Source organism: Podarcis cretensis, assembly GCF_951804945.1.
Source record: "Podarcis cretensis genome assembly, chromosome: 7".
NCBI classification, from domain to species: Eukaryota; Metazoa; Chordata; class Lepidosauria; order Squamata; family Lacertidae; genus Podarcis; species Podarcis cretensis.
The window spans coordinates 58,534,449-58,549,121 of record NC_137176.1 but is presented as its reverse complement, the minus strand read 5'-3'; the positions used below and the strand labels follow the sequence as shown (position 1 = coordinate 58,549,121).

Here is a 14,673-nt window from a genome sequence, read left to right as displayed (position 1 = left end):
TGAAGTTTAGGCCTGAGGATCATAGTATTGCTTGACTCTGATGTTTTTAGCTGAAGCTGCTATCCCTATTAGCTTTTAATATATATATATATATATATATATATATACATACATATATATATATATATACATACATATATATATGTGTGTGTGTGTGTGTATATATATGTCTGTTTAGCTTTGGAGTATAGTATTTAACACAAGTAAGTTGGCTGACATCAGCTAACTTTGTTACATGTTAGTCAATTTTCTGTGTACTAAACGTTATTTCTGCCTCGGTCCAGGTATCTATTACATAAAAGCAAAAGTCCTTCAAATGTCTTTTGTTTAACAGTTTTAACTATTGTAGTGTGAATCGAATGCCTTGTTATTACCAGTGAAAACCTTAACCTGAAATGCTGATTTAGAATTCCCCTGAATAACTTCACTGAAGGAGGTGGGTGAGATCTTTTATTTTACAGGTCAGGCAAACCTCTTTGCCACATAATTTTAATTGTTATGAAGTCCCCTTCTCAGTTTAGACCTTAAACTTTAAAGACTGTAGAGTTTGTCATTTGCATCACAAGAAGTGTTCTCCATAAACAGCCAGTTTGAGAGCCTGAAATAGAGATAAAAAAGTATTGCATTCAGAATCTTTTTCCATTTATGCTACCCAAAACAGAAGAACGTACCAATAGATTCTGATGAACCTTTTGTAACTTGTTTTACAATTGACAAATCAGTTCTAGTAACCAATCAGGTTTAAACAACGTGCAATATTCAGGAGGGTTCATAAATAGTTCTAGTATTGTGTTTATTGTACATATGCTGGTCTTGAATGGTGTAGCAGGGCAAGGTCTTATCTTTAAAAGAGAGCATACTTTTAGACACATTGTGCTAGTGTGGTTAGAATCTTCTTCAAGAGCACTTTCAGCCCCCTCACAGCTGTATCAAAACAAAAGTGAAATACCGTATTTTTCCGTGTATAACACCCCCCCCCCCGTATATAAGGCACCCCCTATTTTTGGGGACTCGAAATTAAGAAAATAGGGGGAGATTGCCCCTGTGTATAAGACAACCCCCCTTTAACACTATTTTAAAGTAAAAAAACCCTAGTCTTATGCACGGAAAAGTATGGTAATATTAGCAAACAAAAAAGGCAGAGCTTTCCCCACAATCACTCTGTTTTTAAAGTCACAGTTCCTTTGATAGGCAATATGCAAACACAGGGTAGATGGATTTCTTTGAACTCAAGCAGGCAATGAGATTGGATCAGTTGAAATAACTTTGATAATATCTCGGTTCCTTGACTGTACTGTTGTGTTCTATTGTCAGCTAATCTGCACGTCTTGACTGTTTCTGTTTTATAGGGATAATGACATCTTTGGGTTCCTTTCCTTCTGTGTTTCAGAAGTAACCTGTGCTTTCACATGTTCCTTGGTAATGGATAAAAGTAGCTGTCAAATGTTATAGAAGCTTAAACTTCCTTCTGCACTGAAGCTTTGCAGATTTGGGGTTGTTGTTTTTTCTCCCCTAAATTTTATACAACAGTATTTTTCCACCCTGGCCATTTTGAAGTTCTGATGCAGGGAACATTTGCAGCCATTTAAGTTTGTACTTTGGGCTGTTAACATTATGCCTGTGGGTAATCTTGTTCTGTGTGTGAGAAGTTTTGTGACCGATCAGCACCACTATGCTGCTTTAATAATTTATTTTTGCAGTGATAACTAGAGAGTCTGAAGTTGAGGCTTCAGTAGATAAACATGCTTACTAAATTTTCAAGATGAATTGTACTACAGTTTCATACTGAACCACTGTATTTGAGACTAACCAATAATTTTGGCAGGCTTTTTCTTGAATGATAAATTGTGGCAGGTTTGGTGGTGGTGTTTTGTTAAAGACAACAATAAGGAGACAGTGGGTTAATTAGTGTGTTTAAGTTAGCAGTGGATTAGTGTTGAAATATTTTGTATATTCTTAATGTTGAGGAGCATTCTAAAGTCAGATAGTAGAGAAAATAAGCAGACATAACCTTCAGCCTCTTCGTTTGATCTGGCTTCATAGTCTGATTTTGTGTTAGTGAAACATTAGACCACCTAGTTTTAGAAAGAGTGCAAGCTTTTAAATTGCATATTCTTAATCAAGCTTGGGGTATTTAGAGAGGGAATGAATCTTGTACAGTGGTGCCCTGCAAGACGAATGCCTCGCAAGACGAAAAACCCGCTAGACGAAAGGGTTTTCCGTTTTTCGAGGCGCTTCGCAAGACGAATTTCTCTATGGGCTTGCTTCGCAAGACGAAAACGTCTTGCGAGTCTTGCGATTTTTTTCGCTCCCCCCCTTTTTCTAAGCCGCTAAGCTGCTAATAGCCGCTAAGCCGCTAATAGCGCTAATCTGCTAAGCCGCTAATAGGGTTGCTTCGCAAGACGAAAAAACTGCAAGACGAAGAGACTCGCAGAACGGATTCTTTTCGTCTTGCGAGGCACCACTGTATGTGGAAGCTGATAAGTGATTAGTTTTTCTAAATTCTTGATTAGAATTTAGAATGAAGTTGATGAGAGTAGGCTGTATCAAATGATGTTTGTCTTGTGCAGTAGTAGTATTTTTCTGAAAATTTTAGTAGCTACCTCATAGACTTGCACACTGTTTGTTCTCCCATGAACATTTCATCTTCCATCCTGGCCCCAGGAAAGGTGGATGTGGTTTGCCCAAAAGAGCCCGGCAGGCCTAATTACACCCATGTGCCAGAGGTTCCCCACAATTGAGCTAGAGCTAATTATGGTTAACATTAGGGTAAATGTAACCTTACATCATGGTTAATGTAGGGAACGTAGGATGGAATTTGTGTGGAAACAAGGAAGATGGAAGGGAGAGAAGTTTGTATGGCTCTACATTTTTGATCTTCAAAGAATGAAAGCTGAAGAAAGGTTGGTCTCAGCTGTAGCTCCTCCCATTTGCTTCAAACATGCAACCTGTTTCCACAACACTTTTGAAAACTGCTCCCAAAATACCTTGCTCTATACACGTACAGTAGTACCTCTGGTTAGGTAACCCTCTGGTTACGTAAACTTCAGGATGCAAAAGCGGCAAACCTGGAAGTATTTGATCGGTTTTGCCACACGCGCATGCGCAGTGGAAACCTTGGAATCCGACCGGACCTCTGGAACAGATCCCGTTTGCAACCGGAGGTACCACTGTAATGAGGCATTCCAAATGTCACTAAATTTTTGATACAGTCTTTGCAAATAATAAATGGAATTCTGATACTGAGCTGCTAGTGAATTGCAACTAATTGACTAGAATAGTCTGTTCTTCCTGGGTTGCACAATTTTACTGCTGCCCTGTGCACAATACTTAACTTATACACACAGCCCTTTGGTAGTTATTGCTGATTAGTTTCCAAAATCATCAACACTTCTATCAGGAAGTCAGGAACCCGCCATTTTCTGAACATAGCTGCTGCCAGTATGGAGGGTGTCCTGTGAACTGTAAGCACACTGTAAACATTTTGGTTTATTTATTTTACAAAATTTATATACTGCTTGATCTTGGTAAAATCTCTAAGCAGTTTACAAGAAATATTAAAATTATTATTTTTTTATTGTCAGCAGTGAAAAAGATTAAAATGTGTCAACAATTATGTGTCTGGATAAAGGTAAAGGGACCCCTGACCATTAGTTCCTGACTCTGGGGTTGCGGTGCTCATCTTGCTTTATTGGCCGAGGGAGCCAGTGTACAGCTTCCGGGTCATGTGGCCAGCATGACTAAGCCGCTTCTGGCAAACTAGATCCCTGAGTAGAGGTGCTGTATGCTGACTTACTGTGCCAGCACTATTGCAGCAGTGTTCTGCACTAACTAGAGTTTCCATGTCAAGTGCAAGAGACGATCTACAGAGAGTGCATTATATTAACGCAGTCTTGAGTCCCCAGTGCTGAACTGCTGTGGTCAGGCTCTCCTAGTTCAGGGATCTTTGAAATTGTTGTACTGTAACAACTTGTAAAAGGCACTTCTAGCCATAGAGGCTACCTGGGCCTCCAGAAATGGGTAATATTACTGAAAATTATATTATTATTTAATGTTTAGCGTGCTTCAAAAATATTGTTGATGGTTTGAAAAAAAACAGTTTGACTCCACATTTAGGTGATCAGCTCAGTTTGTATTCTGGCCATATAACAGCATTGATAAACAATGGGTACAAAAATATTAACTTGAAGTAGTCTTTATTGGCTTCCTTGATAACCTATAAATGGTTATTTATATTTTTACACATTTCTTCTGAGAAAGTATTTCAGTTCTTAGCATAAACATTTAGCTGCTTGAATAACTAGGAACCCATAATTTTTTCAGACGTGTTACAATACTGTTGTTGCCCAAATCAGGTTACATACTACACCCACAGCCTGCTTCCTGATAAGATACTGATTCCGATATTTTTATTATCTTAGTGGTAGGAGATTAGATTAGCAGGATTCTTAAGAAACATTTTCCAGTTGGTCAGAGTAAAGTGTTGTAACAGTGGGAACGCAAATGAGGATTGGGAAAGTTATTTCTCCATTGACAGTTGCCTCCATCCAAGCAAAGATGGAGGAACTTTTTTCTATGTTTGATACACTCATAAAGAGAGGTTACTTTCTCTATCTCCCCCGTACCCTGCAGCAAGAGTAAAACTTGCAGCAATCAATAGGAAGATCACATGTCTCTTGTTGATCCCAACCAATCACATGCCTGTAAGCTTTCCATCAATATCCTCTGATATTCTTAATAGAACCAACACCCCCTCCTTTGCCATTAATTATCCAGTATCAATTATCTCCTTAAGAGTCCCTCACAAAGTTCTGTAGATGCACACCTCAGTAGGCAGTTGTACCTCTTGTAGATATTGCCTGTGAAAGCCATTTTCATTTTAGACGATATGTAATTTTTTGAGGTAGTGACATGGTGTATTCATTAGAACACTAGACTTCTGGGAAATATTATAACAATTACAGAGCATTATTTCTCTCATTAGAGATAACTTCTTAATGAACCAGTACTGTACTTTGATAGGATTGGAATTTGTGCTGCCTTTCAAAACATGAATTTTTAAAGCAAATTTTTTAGTTGGCTTTTACAGGCATCTCTTACATTCGTTTAAAAGGAAACTTAGTGGATAATTCCTGTTAATGTATAAAAACAGCATGTAGCCTTTAAAATTATATGGCATTAGAATAGAATTAAAATATGATATTCTAATCTAACCTAAAATTCTTTTAATAATAATATAAAAAATTACACCATAAATAACAGCTTGCATCCAAAGATCCTGCTGAGCATGGATCAGAGAGATTTTGTGTTTGTGTGTTTGTGTTGCTAATCTCCTCCCCCCACCTCTGCTCTTGAAGTTCTTCGATCTGCAGGATCTTGTTGTGTGGGTGGGGTGCAGACAGGAAAATTTGGTGACTCTTCCCATTGTGAATGGATGTACCACTTGAGTAGTAAGATTCTTCTTGTTTTCTGAAGTAGTAGGATATTGTAACAACAACAACAACAACAACAACAACAACAACAACAACAACAACAACTGAATAAAACTTCAAACATTAAAAACTTCCCTAAACAGGGCTGCCTTCAGATGTTTCTAAAAGTCGGATAGTTGTTTATTTCCTTGACATCCCTTGACATCTGATGGGAGGGCGTTCCACAGGACAGGCGCCACGACCGAGAAGGCCCTCTGCCTGGTTCCCTGTAATCTCACTTCTCGCAGTGAGGGAACTGCCAGAAGGACCTCGGTGCTGGACCTCAGTGTCTGGGCTGAATGATGGGGGTGGAGACACTCCTTCAGGTATTTAATAAAAACAGTGGAAGCTGGAACATTTGTGCTTTCATTTTGCACTAGTGCAGATAGCACTTTGTTTGAAGCAATTTAGTTTAAACAAATTAAAGACTAGATATAAGTTGCTTGTAATCAAATTCCGGTGTTAAAAAAAAATGCCCAGTATTGCAAATAATTATGTCTGTATTTTCTAAGCTAGTGTTGAGTAATCTGTGGGCCTCTTATTATTATTATTATACTCTTCTTTTCACATAACCTGGGTCTCAAAGTTGCCTAATTGTCTAGTTACCATTCCTGACTCTTGGCCATGCTTTGCATTACAGTCATACCTTGAGTTGAATGTGCTTCGAGTTGCGTTACTTCCGGGTTTCGCCGCATGTGCAGACGCCCAAAATGACGTCACGTGCATGTGTGGAAGCGGCGAAACGTGCAGACGCGCCGTCGCATCTTGCGTTCCATTCGGGATGTGAACGGGGCTCCGGAAAGTATCCCGTTCACATCCTAAGGTACCACTGTATATTAAGAAGGTGGATGTCCTCTTAAATTCTTGAATCTTATACTGTATTAATATTTGTACATATTACTTTCGTGGTTGCATGGTTTTGGTTTTCGTGTGGAAAATGTAGTGATTGATATTTGTTCCCTGTCATTCAACAAATTTCATATTATAGAGAAATCCCTACTAGGATACCCCTATGATATCTGATATTTAGGATAAGCGAGTTAGGGTTTATGTGTCCTTAAGCGTGATGAAGTAGTATGTTAACAGAAACTAAGTCATAATTCATATTCTGAATAGTGTTGTGTGTGTGTGTGTGTGTGTGTGTGTGTGTGTGTATCTATATCCTGTTTATCTATATCTATATTGGGAGTGGTAGAGAGAGAATATAATGATGCTTGTGATGATTTGCAAAAGGAAAAAGTTGTGACAAAAGTTGAAGTGCCATGATTTCCAAGGTAACATTTGGTAGGTAATAAGTTGGCATGTTTCATTTATATAGGCAACTCCCAATTTACACACATTCAATATGTGTGCGACCACATATACACACATTGCACAGAACTTGGAAGTAACCCAAAAATGTCACAAAAAGGGGCATGGCAGGACAGAATGGGGTGTTTGCTGGCTTTTTCAATGGTCTTTCAAATATATGCAATTTCACTGATGTGTATGGTGCCTCGGAACATAACCCCACTTAAAGTGGGGTTGGCTGTATATCCATTAATTAATGGGCGATCATCTATTAAAATCAGTGGACATCCATTAAAATCAGTGGACTTAATTTAGTCCCACTTGGGCTTTCTGAATCTGCACAGAGCTACTTTAGGAACTTTCTAGAGCAAGGCAAGTATTGTGGTGAGAAGCCTGCCCTCTTGAGTCTTGCTCCATGTGCATGACCAAGGGGTGTGACTTTTGCTTAGACTGCCATAGCCATGTGCATCCTGCTGAATTTTCACTTGTTCATTTCTCCTTAGAGCATGAGCTGGGCCTCTCCCCTTCTTTCACTTCTGTTTACTTTTCTTTCTAGTATTTACTTTTTTATTTTTTGTTTTAGTTGTTTCCTTCAGTTTCTCTGTGCTGTTTCCACCCTTATGAATGAGACTATTGCTCAGAGAACATCATTTTGGAAGTGTTCGGGCTTGCAGCAGCAAGTACCCCACCACACTGATGGGTGCTGCCTGTATCCCCTGTTTGATTGACATGTGGATACCTTCCTTAGTAATTAGTAGTTTCCTCAGGGTTTTTCATTAACCTGGGGTCAAAATTCCCCATAGGATTCAATGGAAATTTTTGGCTCGTTTTTGGATAGCAAGACCTGTGTGTATTACTTTTTCCGTGTTTGAGAAGTCTCTCTTTTGATAAAATTATACCAGTCCCCATCTTATTATTCTCCTGTTTACTTGCCTTAGCAACCAACATACCTCACACTAAGCGAAAGGAGTGAAGAGGACTTGGGACCAAACACGCATGGAAAAATAACTTTCAAGAATTAATGCAGACACACAGAAGTGAGCAAAGACAGTAGTGTTGCTGTCCAGGCTAGCCAACCTAGCGCTCTTTAGATGTTGTTGGATTCCATGTCCCATCAGTCTCAGCCAGCAAGGCCAATAGTCGGGAATAGTTGGAGTTGTACTTCAGCAACATCTAGAGGACTCTAGGTTGGCTTCTTCAGATCTAGAAAAACAACTATGTCACAGTTTAAGTTTTGGGAAACTGGGACACAAATCTTGGCGAACTTGGCCAGCATCTTACTAATATAGTCAAAGAGATGGACTTAAGCCAAATTGCGGGGTGGGGTGGGGAAATACGGAAAACAGTTAAAGAGATGTAGCTGTAGCCACAGCGATGTACAATGGTCCCAAGGAATGTGGAGAAGGAAGCAGGAGCCAAGGGAAAGAGAGAGAATAGAAAGCAGTTGGCTTAGAGAAATGTCAGGTTACTAGTACAGTGGTACCTTGGGTTACATATGCTTCAGGTTACAGATTCCGCTAACCCAGAAATATTATCTCGGGTTAAGAACTTTGCTTCAGGATGAGAACAGAAATCGTGCAGTGGCGGCGCAGCGGCAGCAGGCAGGCCCCATTAGCTAAAGTGGTGCTTCAAGTTAAGAACAGTTTCAGGTTAAGAACAGACCTCCAGAACGAATTAAGTTCTTAACCCGAGGTACCACTGTACAGTATATTTTAAAGATGCTTGTTTATGATTGGTTCTTAGTTAAGAATGGGACTTTCCTATCACATGGAGTTTGATTCCATATTTGTGTCATCATTGCTGGAAAGCTCTGGTACATATGCCTACTTCAGCACCACAATGGGAATTTAGACGCAGGTGTTCAGGTACAGGCAGATTCAAATCCAGGAGGTCCTTTAGGTAACCTGCTTTAGGTAAGGGCTATAATGGTAATCACAAGCACTTTAAATTGGCACAGTTTAGTGACATATTACAGTGATAAGCATTTTGCGTATAGAGCAGGTTAATAGTGCTCTACTAATTAGCAACCTCTTTATACAATGGTTCACAGTGTTTCATCGCTTTTAGTCGTGAGCCCATCCTGTATATGCCGGATAGACTTCACTATTGTGGGCTTGTGAGGAAGAAAGCTTCCTATACACATTTGGAGGTCACTCTTCCATAGCTAGCAGTAGGAGACTTGAATGTACATAGCACTCCGGTTTTTAAAGAAAGGCTTTAAAGTAAACCTTTAATTAAAATCTAGACACAAGGTTTAGTTCTGTCATGCCAGCATTCTTTTTATATAAGCTCACTGGAAAAAAATGACTAAAAGGAATACTTATTCTTTATATGTAGAAAATGGTTACCAAGAGAACAGGTGAGAATGGATGATGATTGTCATTCAGCTAATTCTATGCATGTAAAATGCAAATTAATGTCTTGCATTCACTACATGAATAACTGTAGTAGGATTACATTCCTGGTGTTTAAAGGTCTCTTTGGGTGATGTAGACTTTAATTTTCTTCAACCATTAACCATAATTAAGGGATTATTATTACTTATATTCTACTTTCCCATACAAAATAGTTCAAAGCAGTTCAGAAGGACAGAGGTTGTAAAGATTGGGTTTCAGCACTGTGTGAACTTGCACAATAGAACACTGACCTCTCCCTCTTGCTGTAGCCTTGGTTAACAGCTACATCAGTGCTGACATTAACTGTAATTGACTAACAAGTGTATGGGTAACCATGTTAGTGTCTTATAGATGGGAGGTATGTTGGGAGAAGTATGCTTCAAGTATCTAGCGTGGATAACTGACTAGCTCTGGTAAAAAGCACTCCTAATTAGCACTGCCACTGGAACCTCTGCAAACAGTGCCAGTCAAAAGTAACCCTATACAGTGGTACCTCGGGTTACAGACACCTCAGGTTACAAATTCAGCTAACCCGGAAGTAGTACCTTGGGTTGAGAACTTTGCCCCAGGATGAGAACAGAAATTGCATGGCAGTGGCGCGACGGCAGCAGGAGGCCCCATTAGCAAAAGCATTCCTCAGGTTAAGAACGGACCTCCAGAACGAATTAAGTTTGTAACCCGAGGTACCACTGTTCTACAGTGGTTCCCAATTAGCTAAGTACTGCAGACCCCCTGTTTTTAAAAAGCCAAGCCATGGACCCACCCCTTACTTTTGAAAATTTTGATAGTTTTCTTCAGGTGAATGGTGCCACGGACCTCCTGGGGTCCGCGGATTACCAATCTGGAACTACTGCCATACTGCAAACTTGATCAAACTTGATCAGAGAGAGTGGACTCTGTCCAAAGCAGGCTAAACCTCAATTTATTTTAATACCAGTACAGTCATACCTTAGTAATTGAACGGAATCCATTCTGGAAATCTGTTCAACTTCCGAAAATGTTTGAAAACCAAGGCGCAGCTTCTGATTGGCTGCAGGAGCTTACTGCACTCAGTTGGAAGCTGTGTAAGGTACGTCAGATGTTCAGGTTCCAAATAATGTTCGCAAACTGGAACACTCACTTCTGGGTTTGCGGCGTTCGGGTGTCAAAACGTTCAAGCTGCAAGTCGTTCGAGAACCAAGGTACAACTGTAGTTATACAGATAGTAATGAAAGCATCAAACAGCACTTCAGATAGATTTGTTTGGGATCCTGGTAGCGTGCTGCTAATCACTGAAACCATATATTTATTAAAGTGACTATAACCAATTTTAAATTCTTATAGCAAAATATTTGGTCTTCCATCTTCATCAGTTGCTCTGATAAAGCAAATAGTGAATAAGATATAAATATCTCACTATCACTATCTCACATCTTTTAGAGCATAACAACTATGTGGTTACATTCTAGAAACATATCAGTGGTTAAAAACATAAGAATCCAGAAGCATAAATAAGCATAAGTCTCAAGAACCAGCAGTCTAAAAACATTCTTAAAGAAAGACAGATGGAGCAAATAAGCCTCTAACCATGGTTAAGGTGTGTGGGGGTGGAGGTGGGATTGTGCAGTCTGCTGACCCACTCCTTTCAACATGATTAATGGAGGTAAACCATCCAAAGCCTAATTTCAGAAATAATTATTTTTCTGTTTTTTTGTTTCCAGAGACGTGGGGCAATATCCTATGACAGTTCTGATCAAACTGCATTGTACATTCGCATGCTAGGTAAGTGTGGTTGTTTATTTCAACACCCAGATGTATGTATATACGTGTGGCTGTCTGCTGTTTATTAGATGGTGTACACTATTGCATTTTAAAACCTTTCTGGTTTTTATTCCTCCCTCTTCAGCTTTTCACAACCTGTGTTGCTGTTGCTTGCTGTTTGGCTCTAAGTATTTCAATATTGTTTAGCACAAATTTCACACATTCGGGCACTGAACAAGTGCATAAGGTAAAGGTTATCACAAAATAGGAGATCACAGGCTCCCCAGCAATGCAGTTTTAACAGAGAAGCGATGAAGGCGTTGGGGTGGGTGCAAATATTAGAGAAAATATTATATTTCAACATTATTCATATTGCACATTTTATGTATTAAGGCTGATATATTTGAGTAGTAACAACCTTTGCTTGCTTTAAAGGTTAGTTCTTGTAGCCGTGTTTCTTATTTCAAATGCACAAAGAGAGTAGCAGAAACTTGGCACATATGAGATTAAGAATTTGTTTTCTTAAAGTTGAACTTGAATGACTCATCCAAGCAAATATTTGTATAGGAAAGTTTCAGCTTAAACTGTAAACTGAATATTGTTATGTGATAGCAATCTTGAAATAGCACAATGGTGACTGATGGGAAATGGATGAGTGGGAGGAGTTTAAATTAAAAACATTTAAATTGCTTGCTATAAATATTAAGTAAACGTTGGAGAAAATTCCAGCATAATATGTAATCAGTGTTCTGTGCCTCTTAAAAAAACAAAACAAAAAAGCAACAATTTTTGCTTAGGTCGTTGGCTTATTTATGCAGGGACTTGTTAATAGGATTTTAGCTTTGAGATCATTGGATCATGAAGTTGCTATTGCTGAACTGTTAAATTTCCTAACTGTAGTAGAAATTGATGGCCGTCAGTAAGTTGCACATTTGTTACCTGTATATTATTGTAGCCTTTCTGAGCATCTCTCATTTTAATCATTCTCACAAGTAGAATAATATGTCCATTTGTGTCCATGCATTTATCTTTGTCACTCCTTGCGCTTTACAGTCCAGCCTTGGAAAATTAGCTGCTCTTTCCAGGACTCCATATGGGATACCTTCATCAGACATAGCTAGTTTTCAGCTGCACTGCAGCCATTGGTGTTTCTGCTCATTCTCCTTTTAAAAGGAATGTAATTGTCGGTGCCTATACTTCCATGGATCTCCTGGTGTTTACATTTGTGGAGTCAGCTTTTCCTTACCATTCAATGTAAACCAGTTAGCTTCTACTTGGATTATTATATACTCTTTCACAGAGTTCTTTTGAGCTATTTGGATAAAATTCAGTAGCCTTATGTACTATTAATTAAATATATACATGTAATATCAATGAGTATCAGATCATTAGCACTAATAGTCATTTACTATCTTTTAATTTTGAAGTTAAAGTTTATGGAGATAAATCATATTATAAAGGGGGGATTAAACCATTCCATAGTCATTATAGATTATATGATATAAGGGAAAATTATGGATTTTCTTAGGCAGAGACTAACATCAAATCCAGTTATTTTATTAACAGAATTATATATCATTAAATGATATTTTATTGGGGCTACACTATGAATTACACAAAAGTTTGAAGGGGCAGCAACATTGGTTTAGCTTGCCGATAACCCCCTTGTGTATTGCGATGTAAGCAAAGGGATCTTTAGCCCACCAACTTCCTTCTGTGTGAGCTGAAGGGTGGTCCTTAAGTCAGAGTAGATCCACTGAAAGCAAGTCTTTTCTGAGTATGATTTGGTTGGATGTCCCTGTTAAGAGTTCTCTCCCAGAACTTCTGTTTTGTGTCTGAGTTTAGATATAGTCAAATAGAGGTTTAAACTCATATGCAGAAGAGCTCTGCCAACACCTCTGTTGCTGCTCACAGTGGCAAAGAGGCTGTTTAAATAGCCCCATAGGAGTAAGTTTTTGAGTGCTTAATAAAAGGGGGATGTGGCGATCACACACAGGGCCCCCAGACGTTTGACGGTCTGTTGACCCTGTGCCGCCAGTGCAATTGCTTTTTCCGCTGCCACCACCCCATATCTCATGGGGACACACGGAGTCCAGTCAGTTGTTAACATAAACAAATAATCAAGTTTATTTTTAAATGCAGGAACAAGCTCAGTTAGTTTTTCTTGACAGTTTCTTAATCTTAGTTCCTAACAACTTCAAACTGATTATTCCCAACTATCTATCTGACTCCACCTAACAATTCCTCTCACTCTCTCACAATACAACTTGACCAACCCATTGCCTATTCCTCCCTCTTCCTTCTTCAATTCCCAAACCTCAACCAACTGACTTTCAAAACCTCCCACTCTAACTTTTATTCCCCCCTTGCATTCTCACTGGCCAATCACATCACACCTATTTTAACCCTTTCCTTATGACCCATCCTAGGAGGCAAACACCACAGGGGCCTTGGGATTTGGGGCTGGGCTGGGCTTATATAGCTTCAAGGGAATGAGCTTGCAGGTCACCAGTTGCCTACTCCTATTATAATTGACTTAGGTGCTCTATTTTGTGATGGTACTGATGTTTGAAAGTCATTTTTAAAACTTTTCCTTTCCATCCAGACTACATAGCCCATGAGGGGATTGTTAATTGTGTAGCAAAAGCAACTTTCCTTGTTCTACTTATCTTTAGTGACTGTGGAGGTATATTTGCACAGCAGCCTATTTAATTTATATGTGTCAGGAGATAACATAGAAAGTTTTAAACTGTATTGTGGAATTGTTTGTACCCTGCCCTGGAGCTTATGATAAAGGGTGGGTAACAAATTACAACTAAATAAATAGAGATAGTTTATATACTCCAGTTTAACTAAGGATTTGTTCAGTCAGAATTCTTTCTCAAAGTTATACTAACAGTGAAATCAGAAATGGGTCATAGGGCTTGCCTGACTCTTCCACTTCTGTGTTAACTGGGAGAGCCTGTATCAGTTGGACTATGCAGTCTCTAGTTCAGAGAAACAGAGAAGTTAATCTGAAACGAGTGTATAATAGAGAATCTATTGGTCCAAAATGCCGATGAAATTTTGATAAATAACTTGGGGGCAACTGTAGATTTTTAAAAATGAAGACTAAACTAACACATGCAAATGCTATTCTATGAAATACCTAGATAACTCTCGTAAAAACATTGGCGTTCAAAGCAGGTAGAACGAGGAAAGAACATTATGCAAGTCATAACTGCTATAAATGCATAACTGCATAACTGTGTATAATCTTGGATAATTCTTGGACAACAGGTGAGCTCCCTGCAGATTGGAGGTAGGCAAATGTTGTCCCCATCTTTTTAAATATAATTTTTATTAACAATTTCTTAGTTTACAAAAACATGTGCATTGTCTCTTTGCGTGGCGGCGGGTGGGGTGGGGAGACCAAGGTAACTACCAACCAGTGGTGAGCTTGACATTGATACCAGGAAAGTTCATAGAACAGATAATGAAACAATTGGTCTGTGAGCACTTAGAAAAGGATGTTGTGATTGCAGTGGTGCCTCGCAAGACAAAATTAATCCGTTCCGTGAGGCTCTTCGTATAGCGGTTTTTTCGTCTTGCGAAGCAAGCCCATTGACAGCTTAGCGGATTAGCGCTATTAGCGGTTTAGCGGCTTTTAGCGGATCAGCTGATAAGTGGCTTATCAGCGGATCAGCTGATAAGCGGCTTAGGGCTTAGGGAAAGGGGGGGAAAGGGGGGAAAACCCCGCAGGAACTCGCAAGACATTTTCGTCTTGCGAAGCAAGC

The 14,673-nt window shown here is 39.2% G+C and overlaps 1 protein-coding gene across 2 annotated transcripts in view; it reads left to right on the top strand.

Annotated features, from left to right (window-relative positions):
• PDE7A (phosphodiesterase 7A) overlaps positions 1–14,673 on the top strand; it is a 50,000-nt gene that overhangs the window by 3,189 nt on the left and 32,138 nt on the right. For both annotated transcript variants that reach the window (XM_079984651.1, XM_079984652.1), the window contains exon 2: positions 10,858–10,918. In XM_079984651.1, coding sequence (XP_079840777.1) covers positions 10,858–10,918 — 61 coding nt within the window. The remainder of the gene's footprint in view (positions 1–10,857; positions 10,919–14,673) is intronic.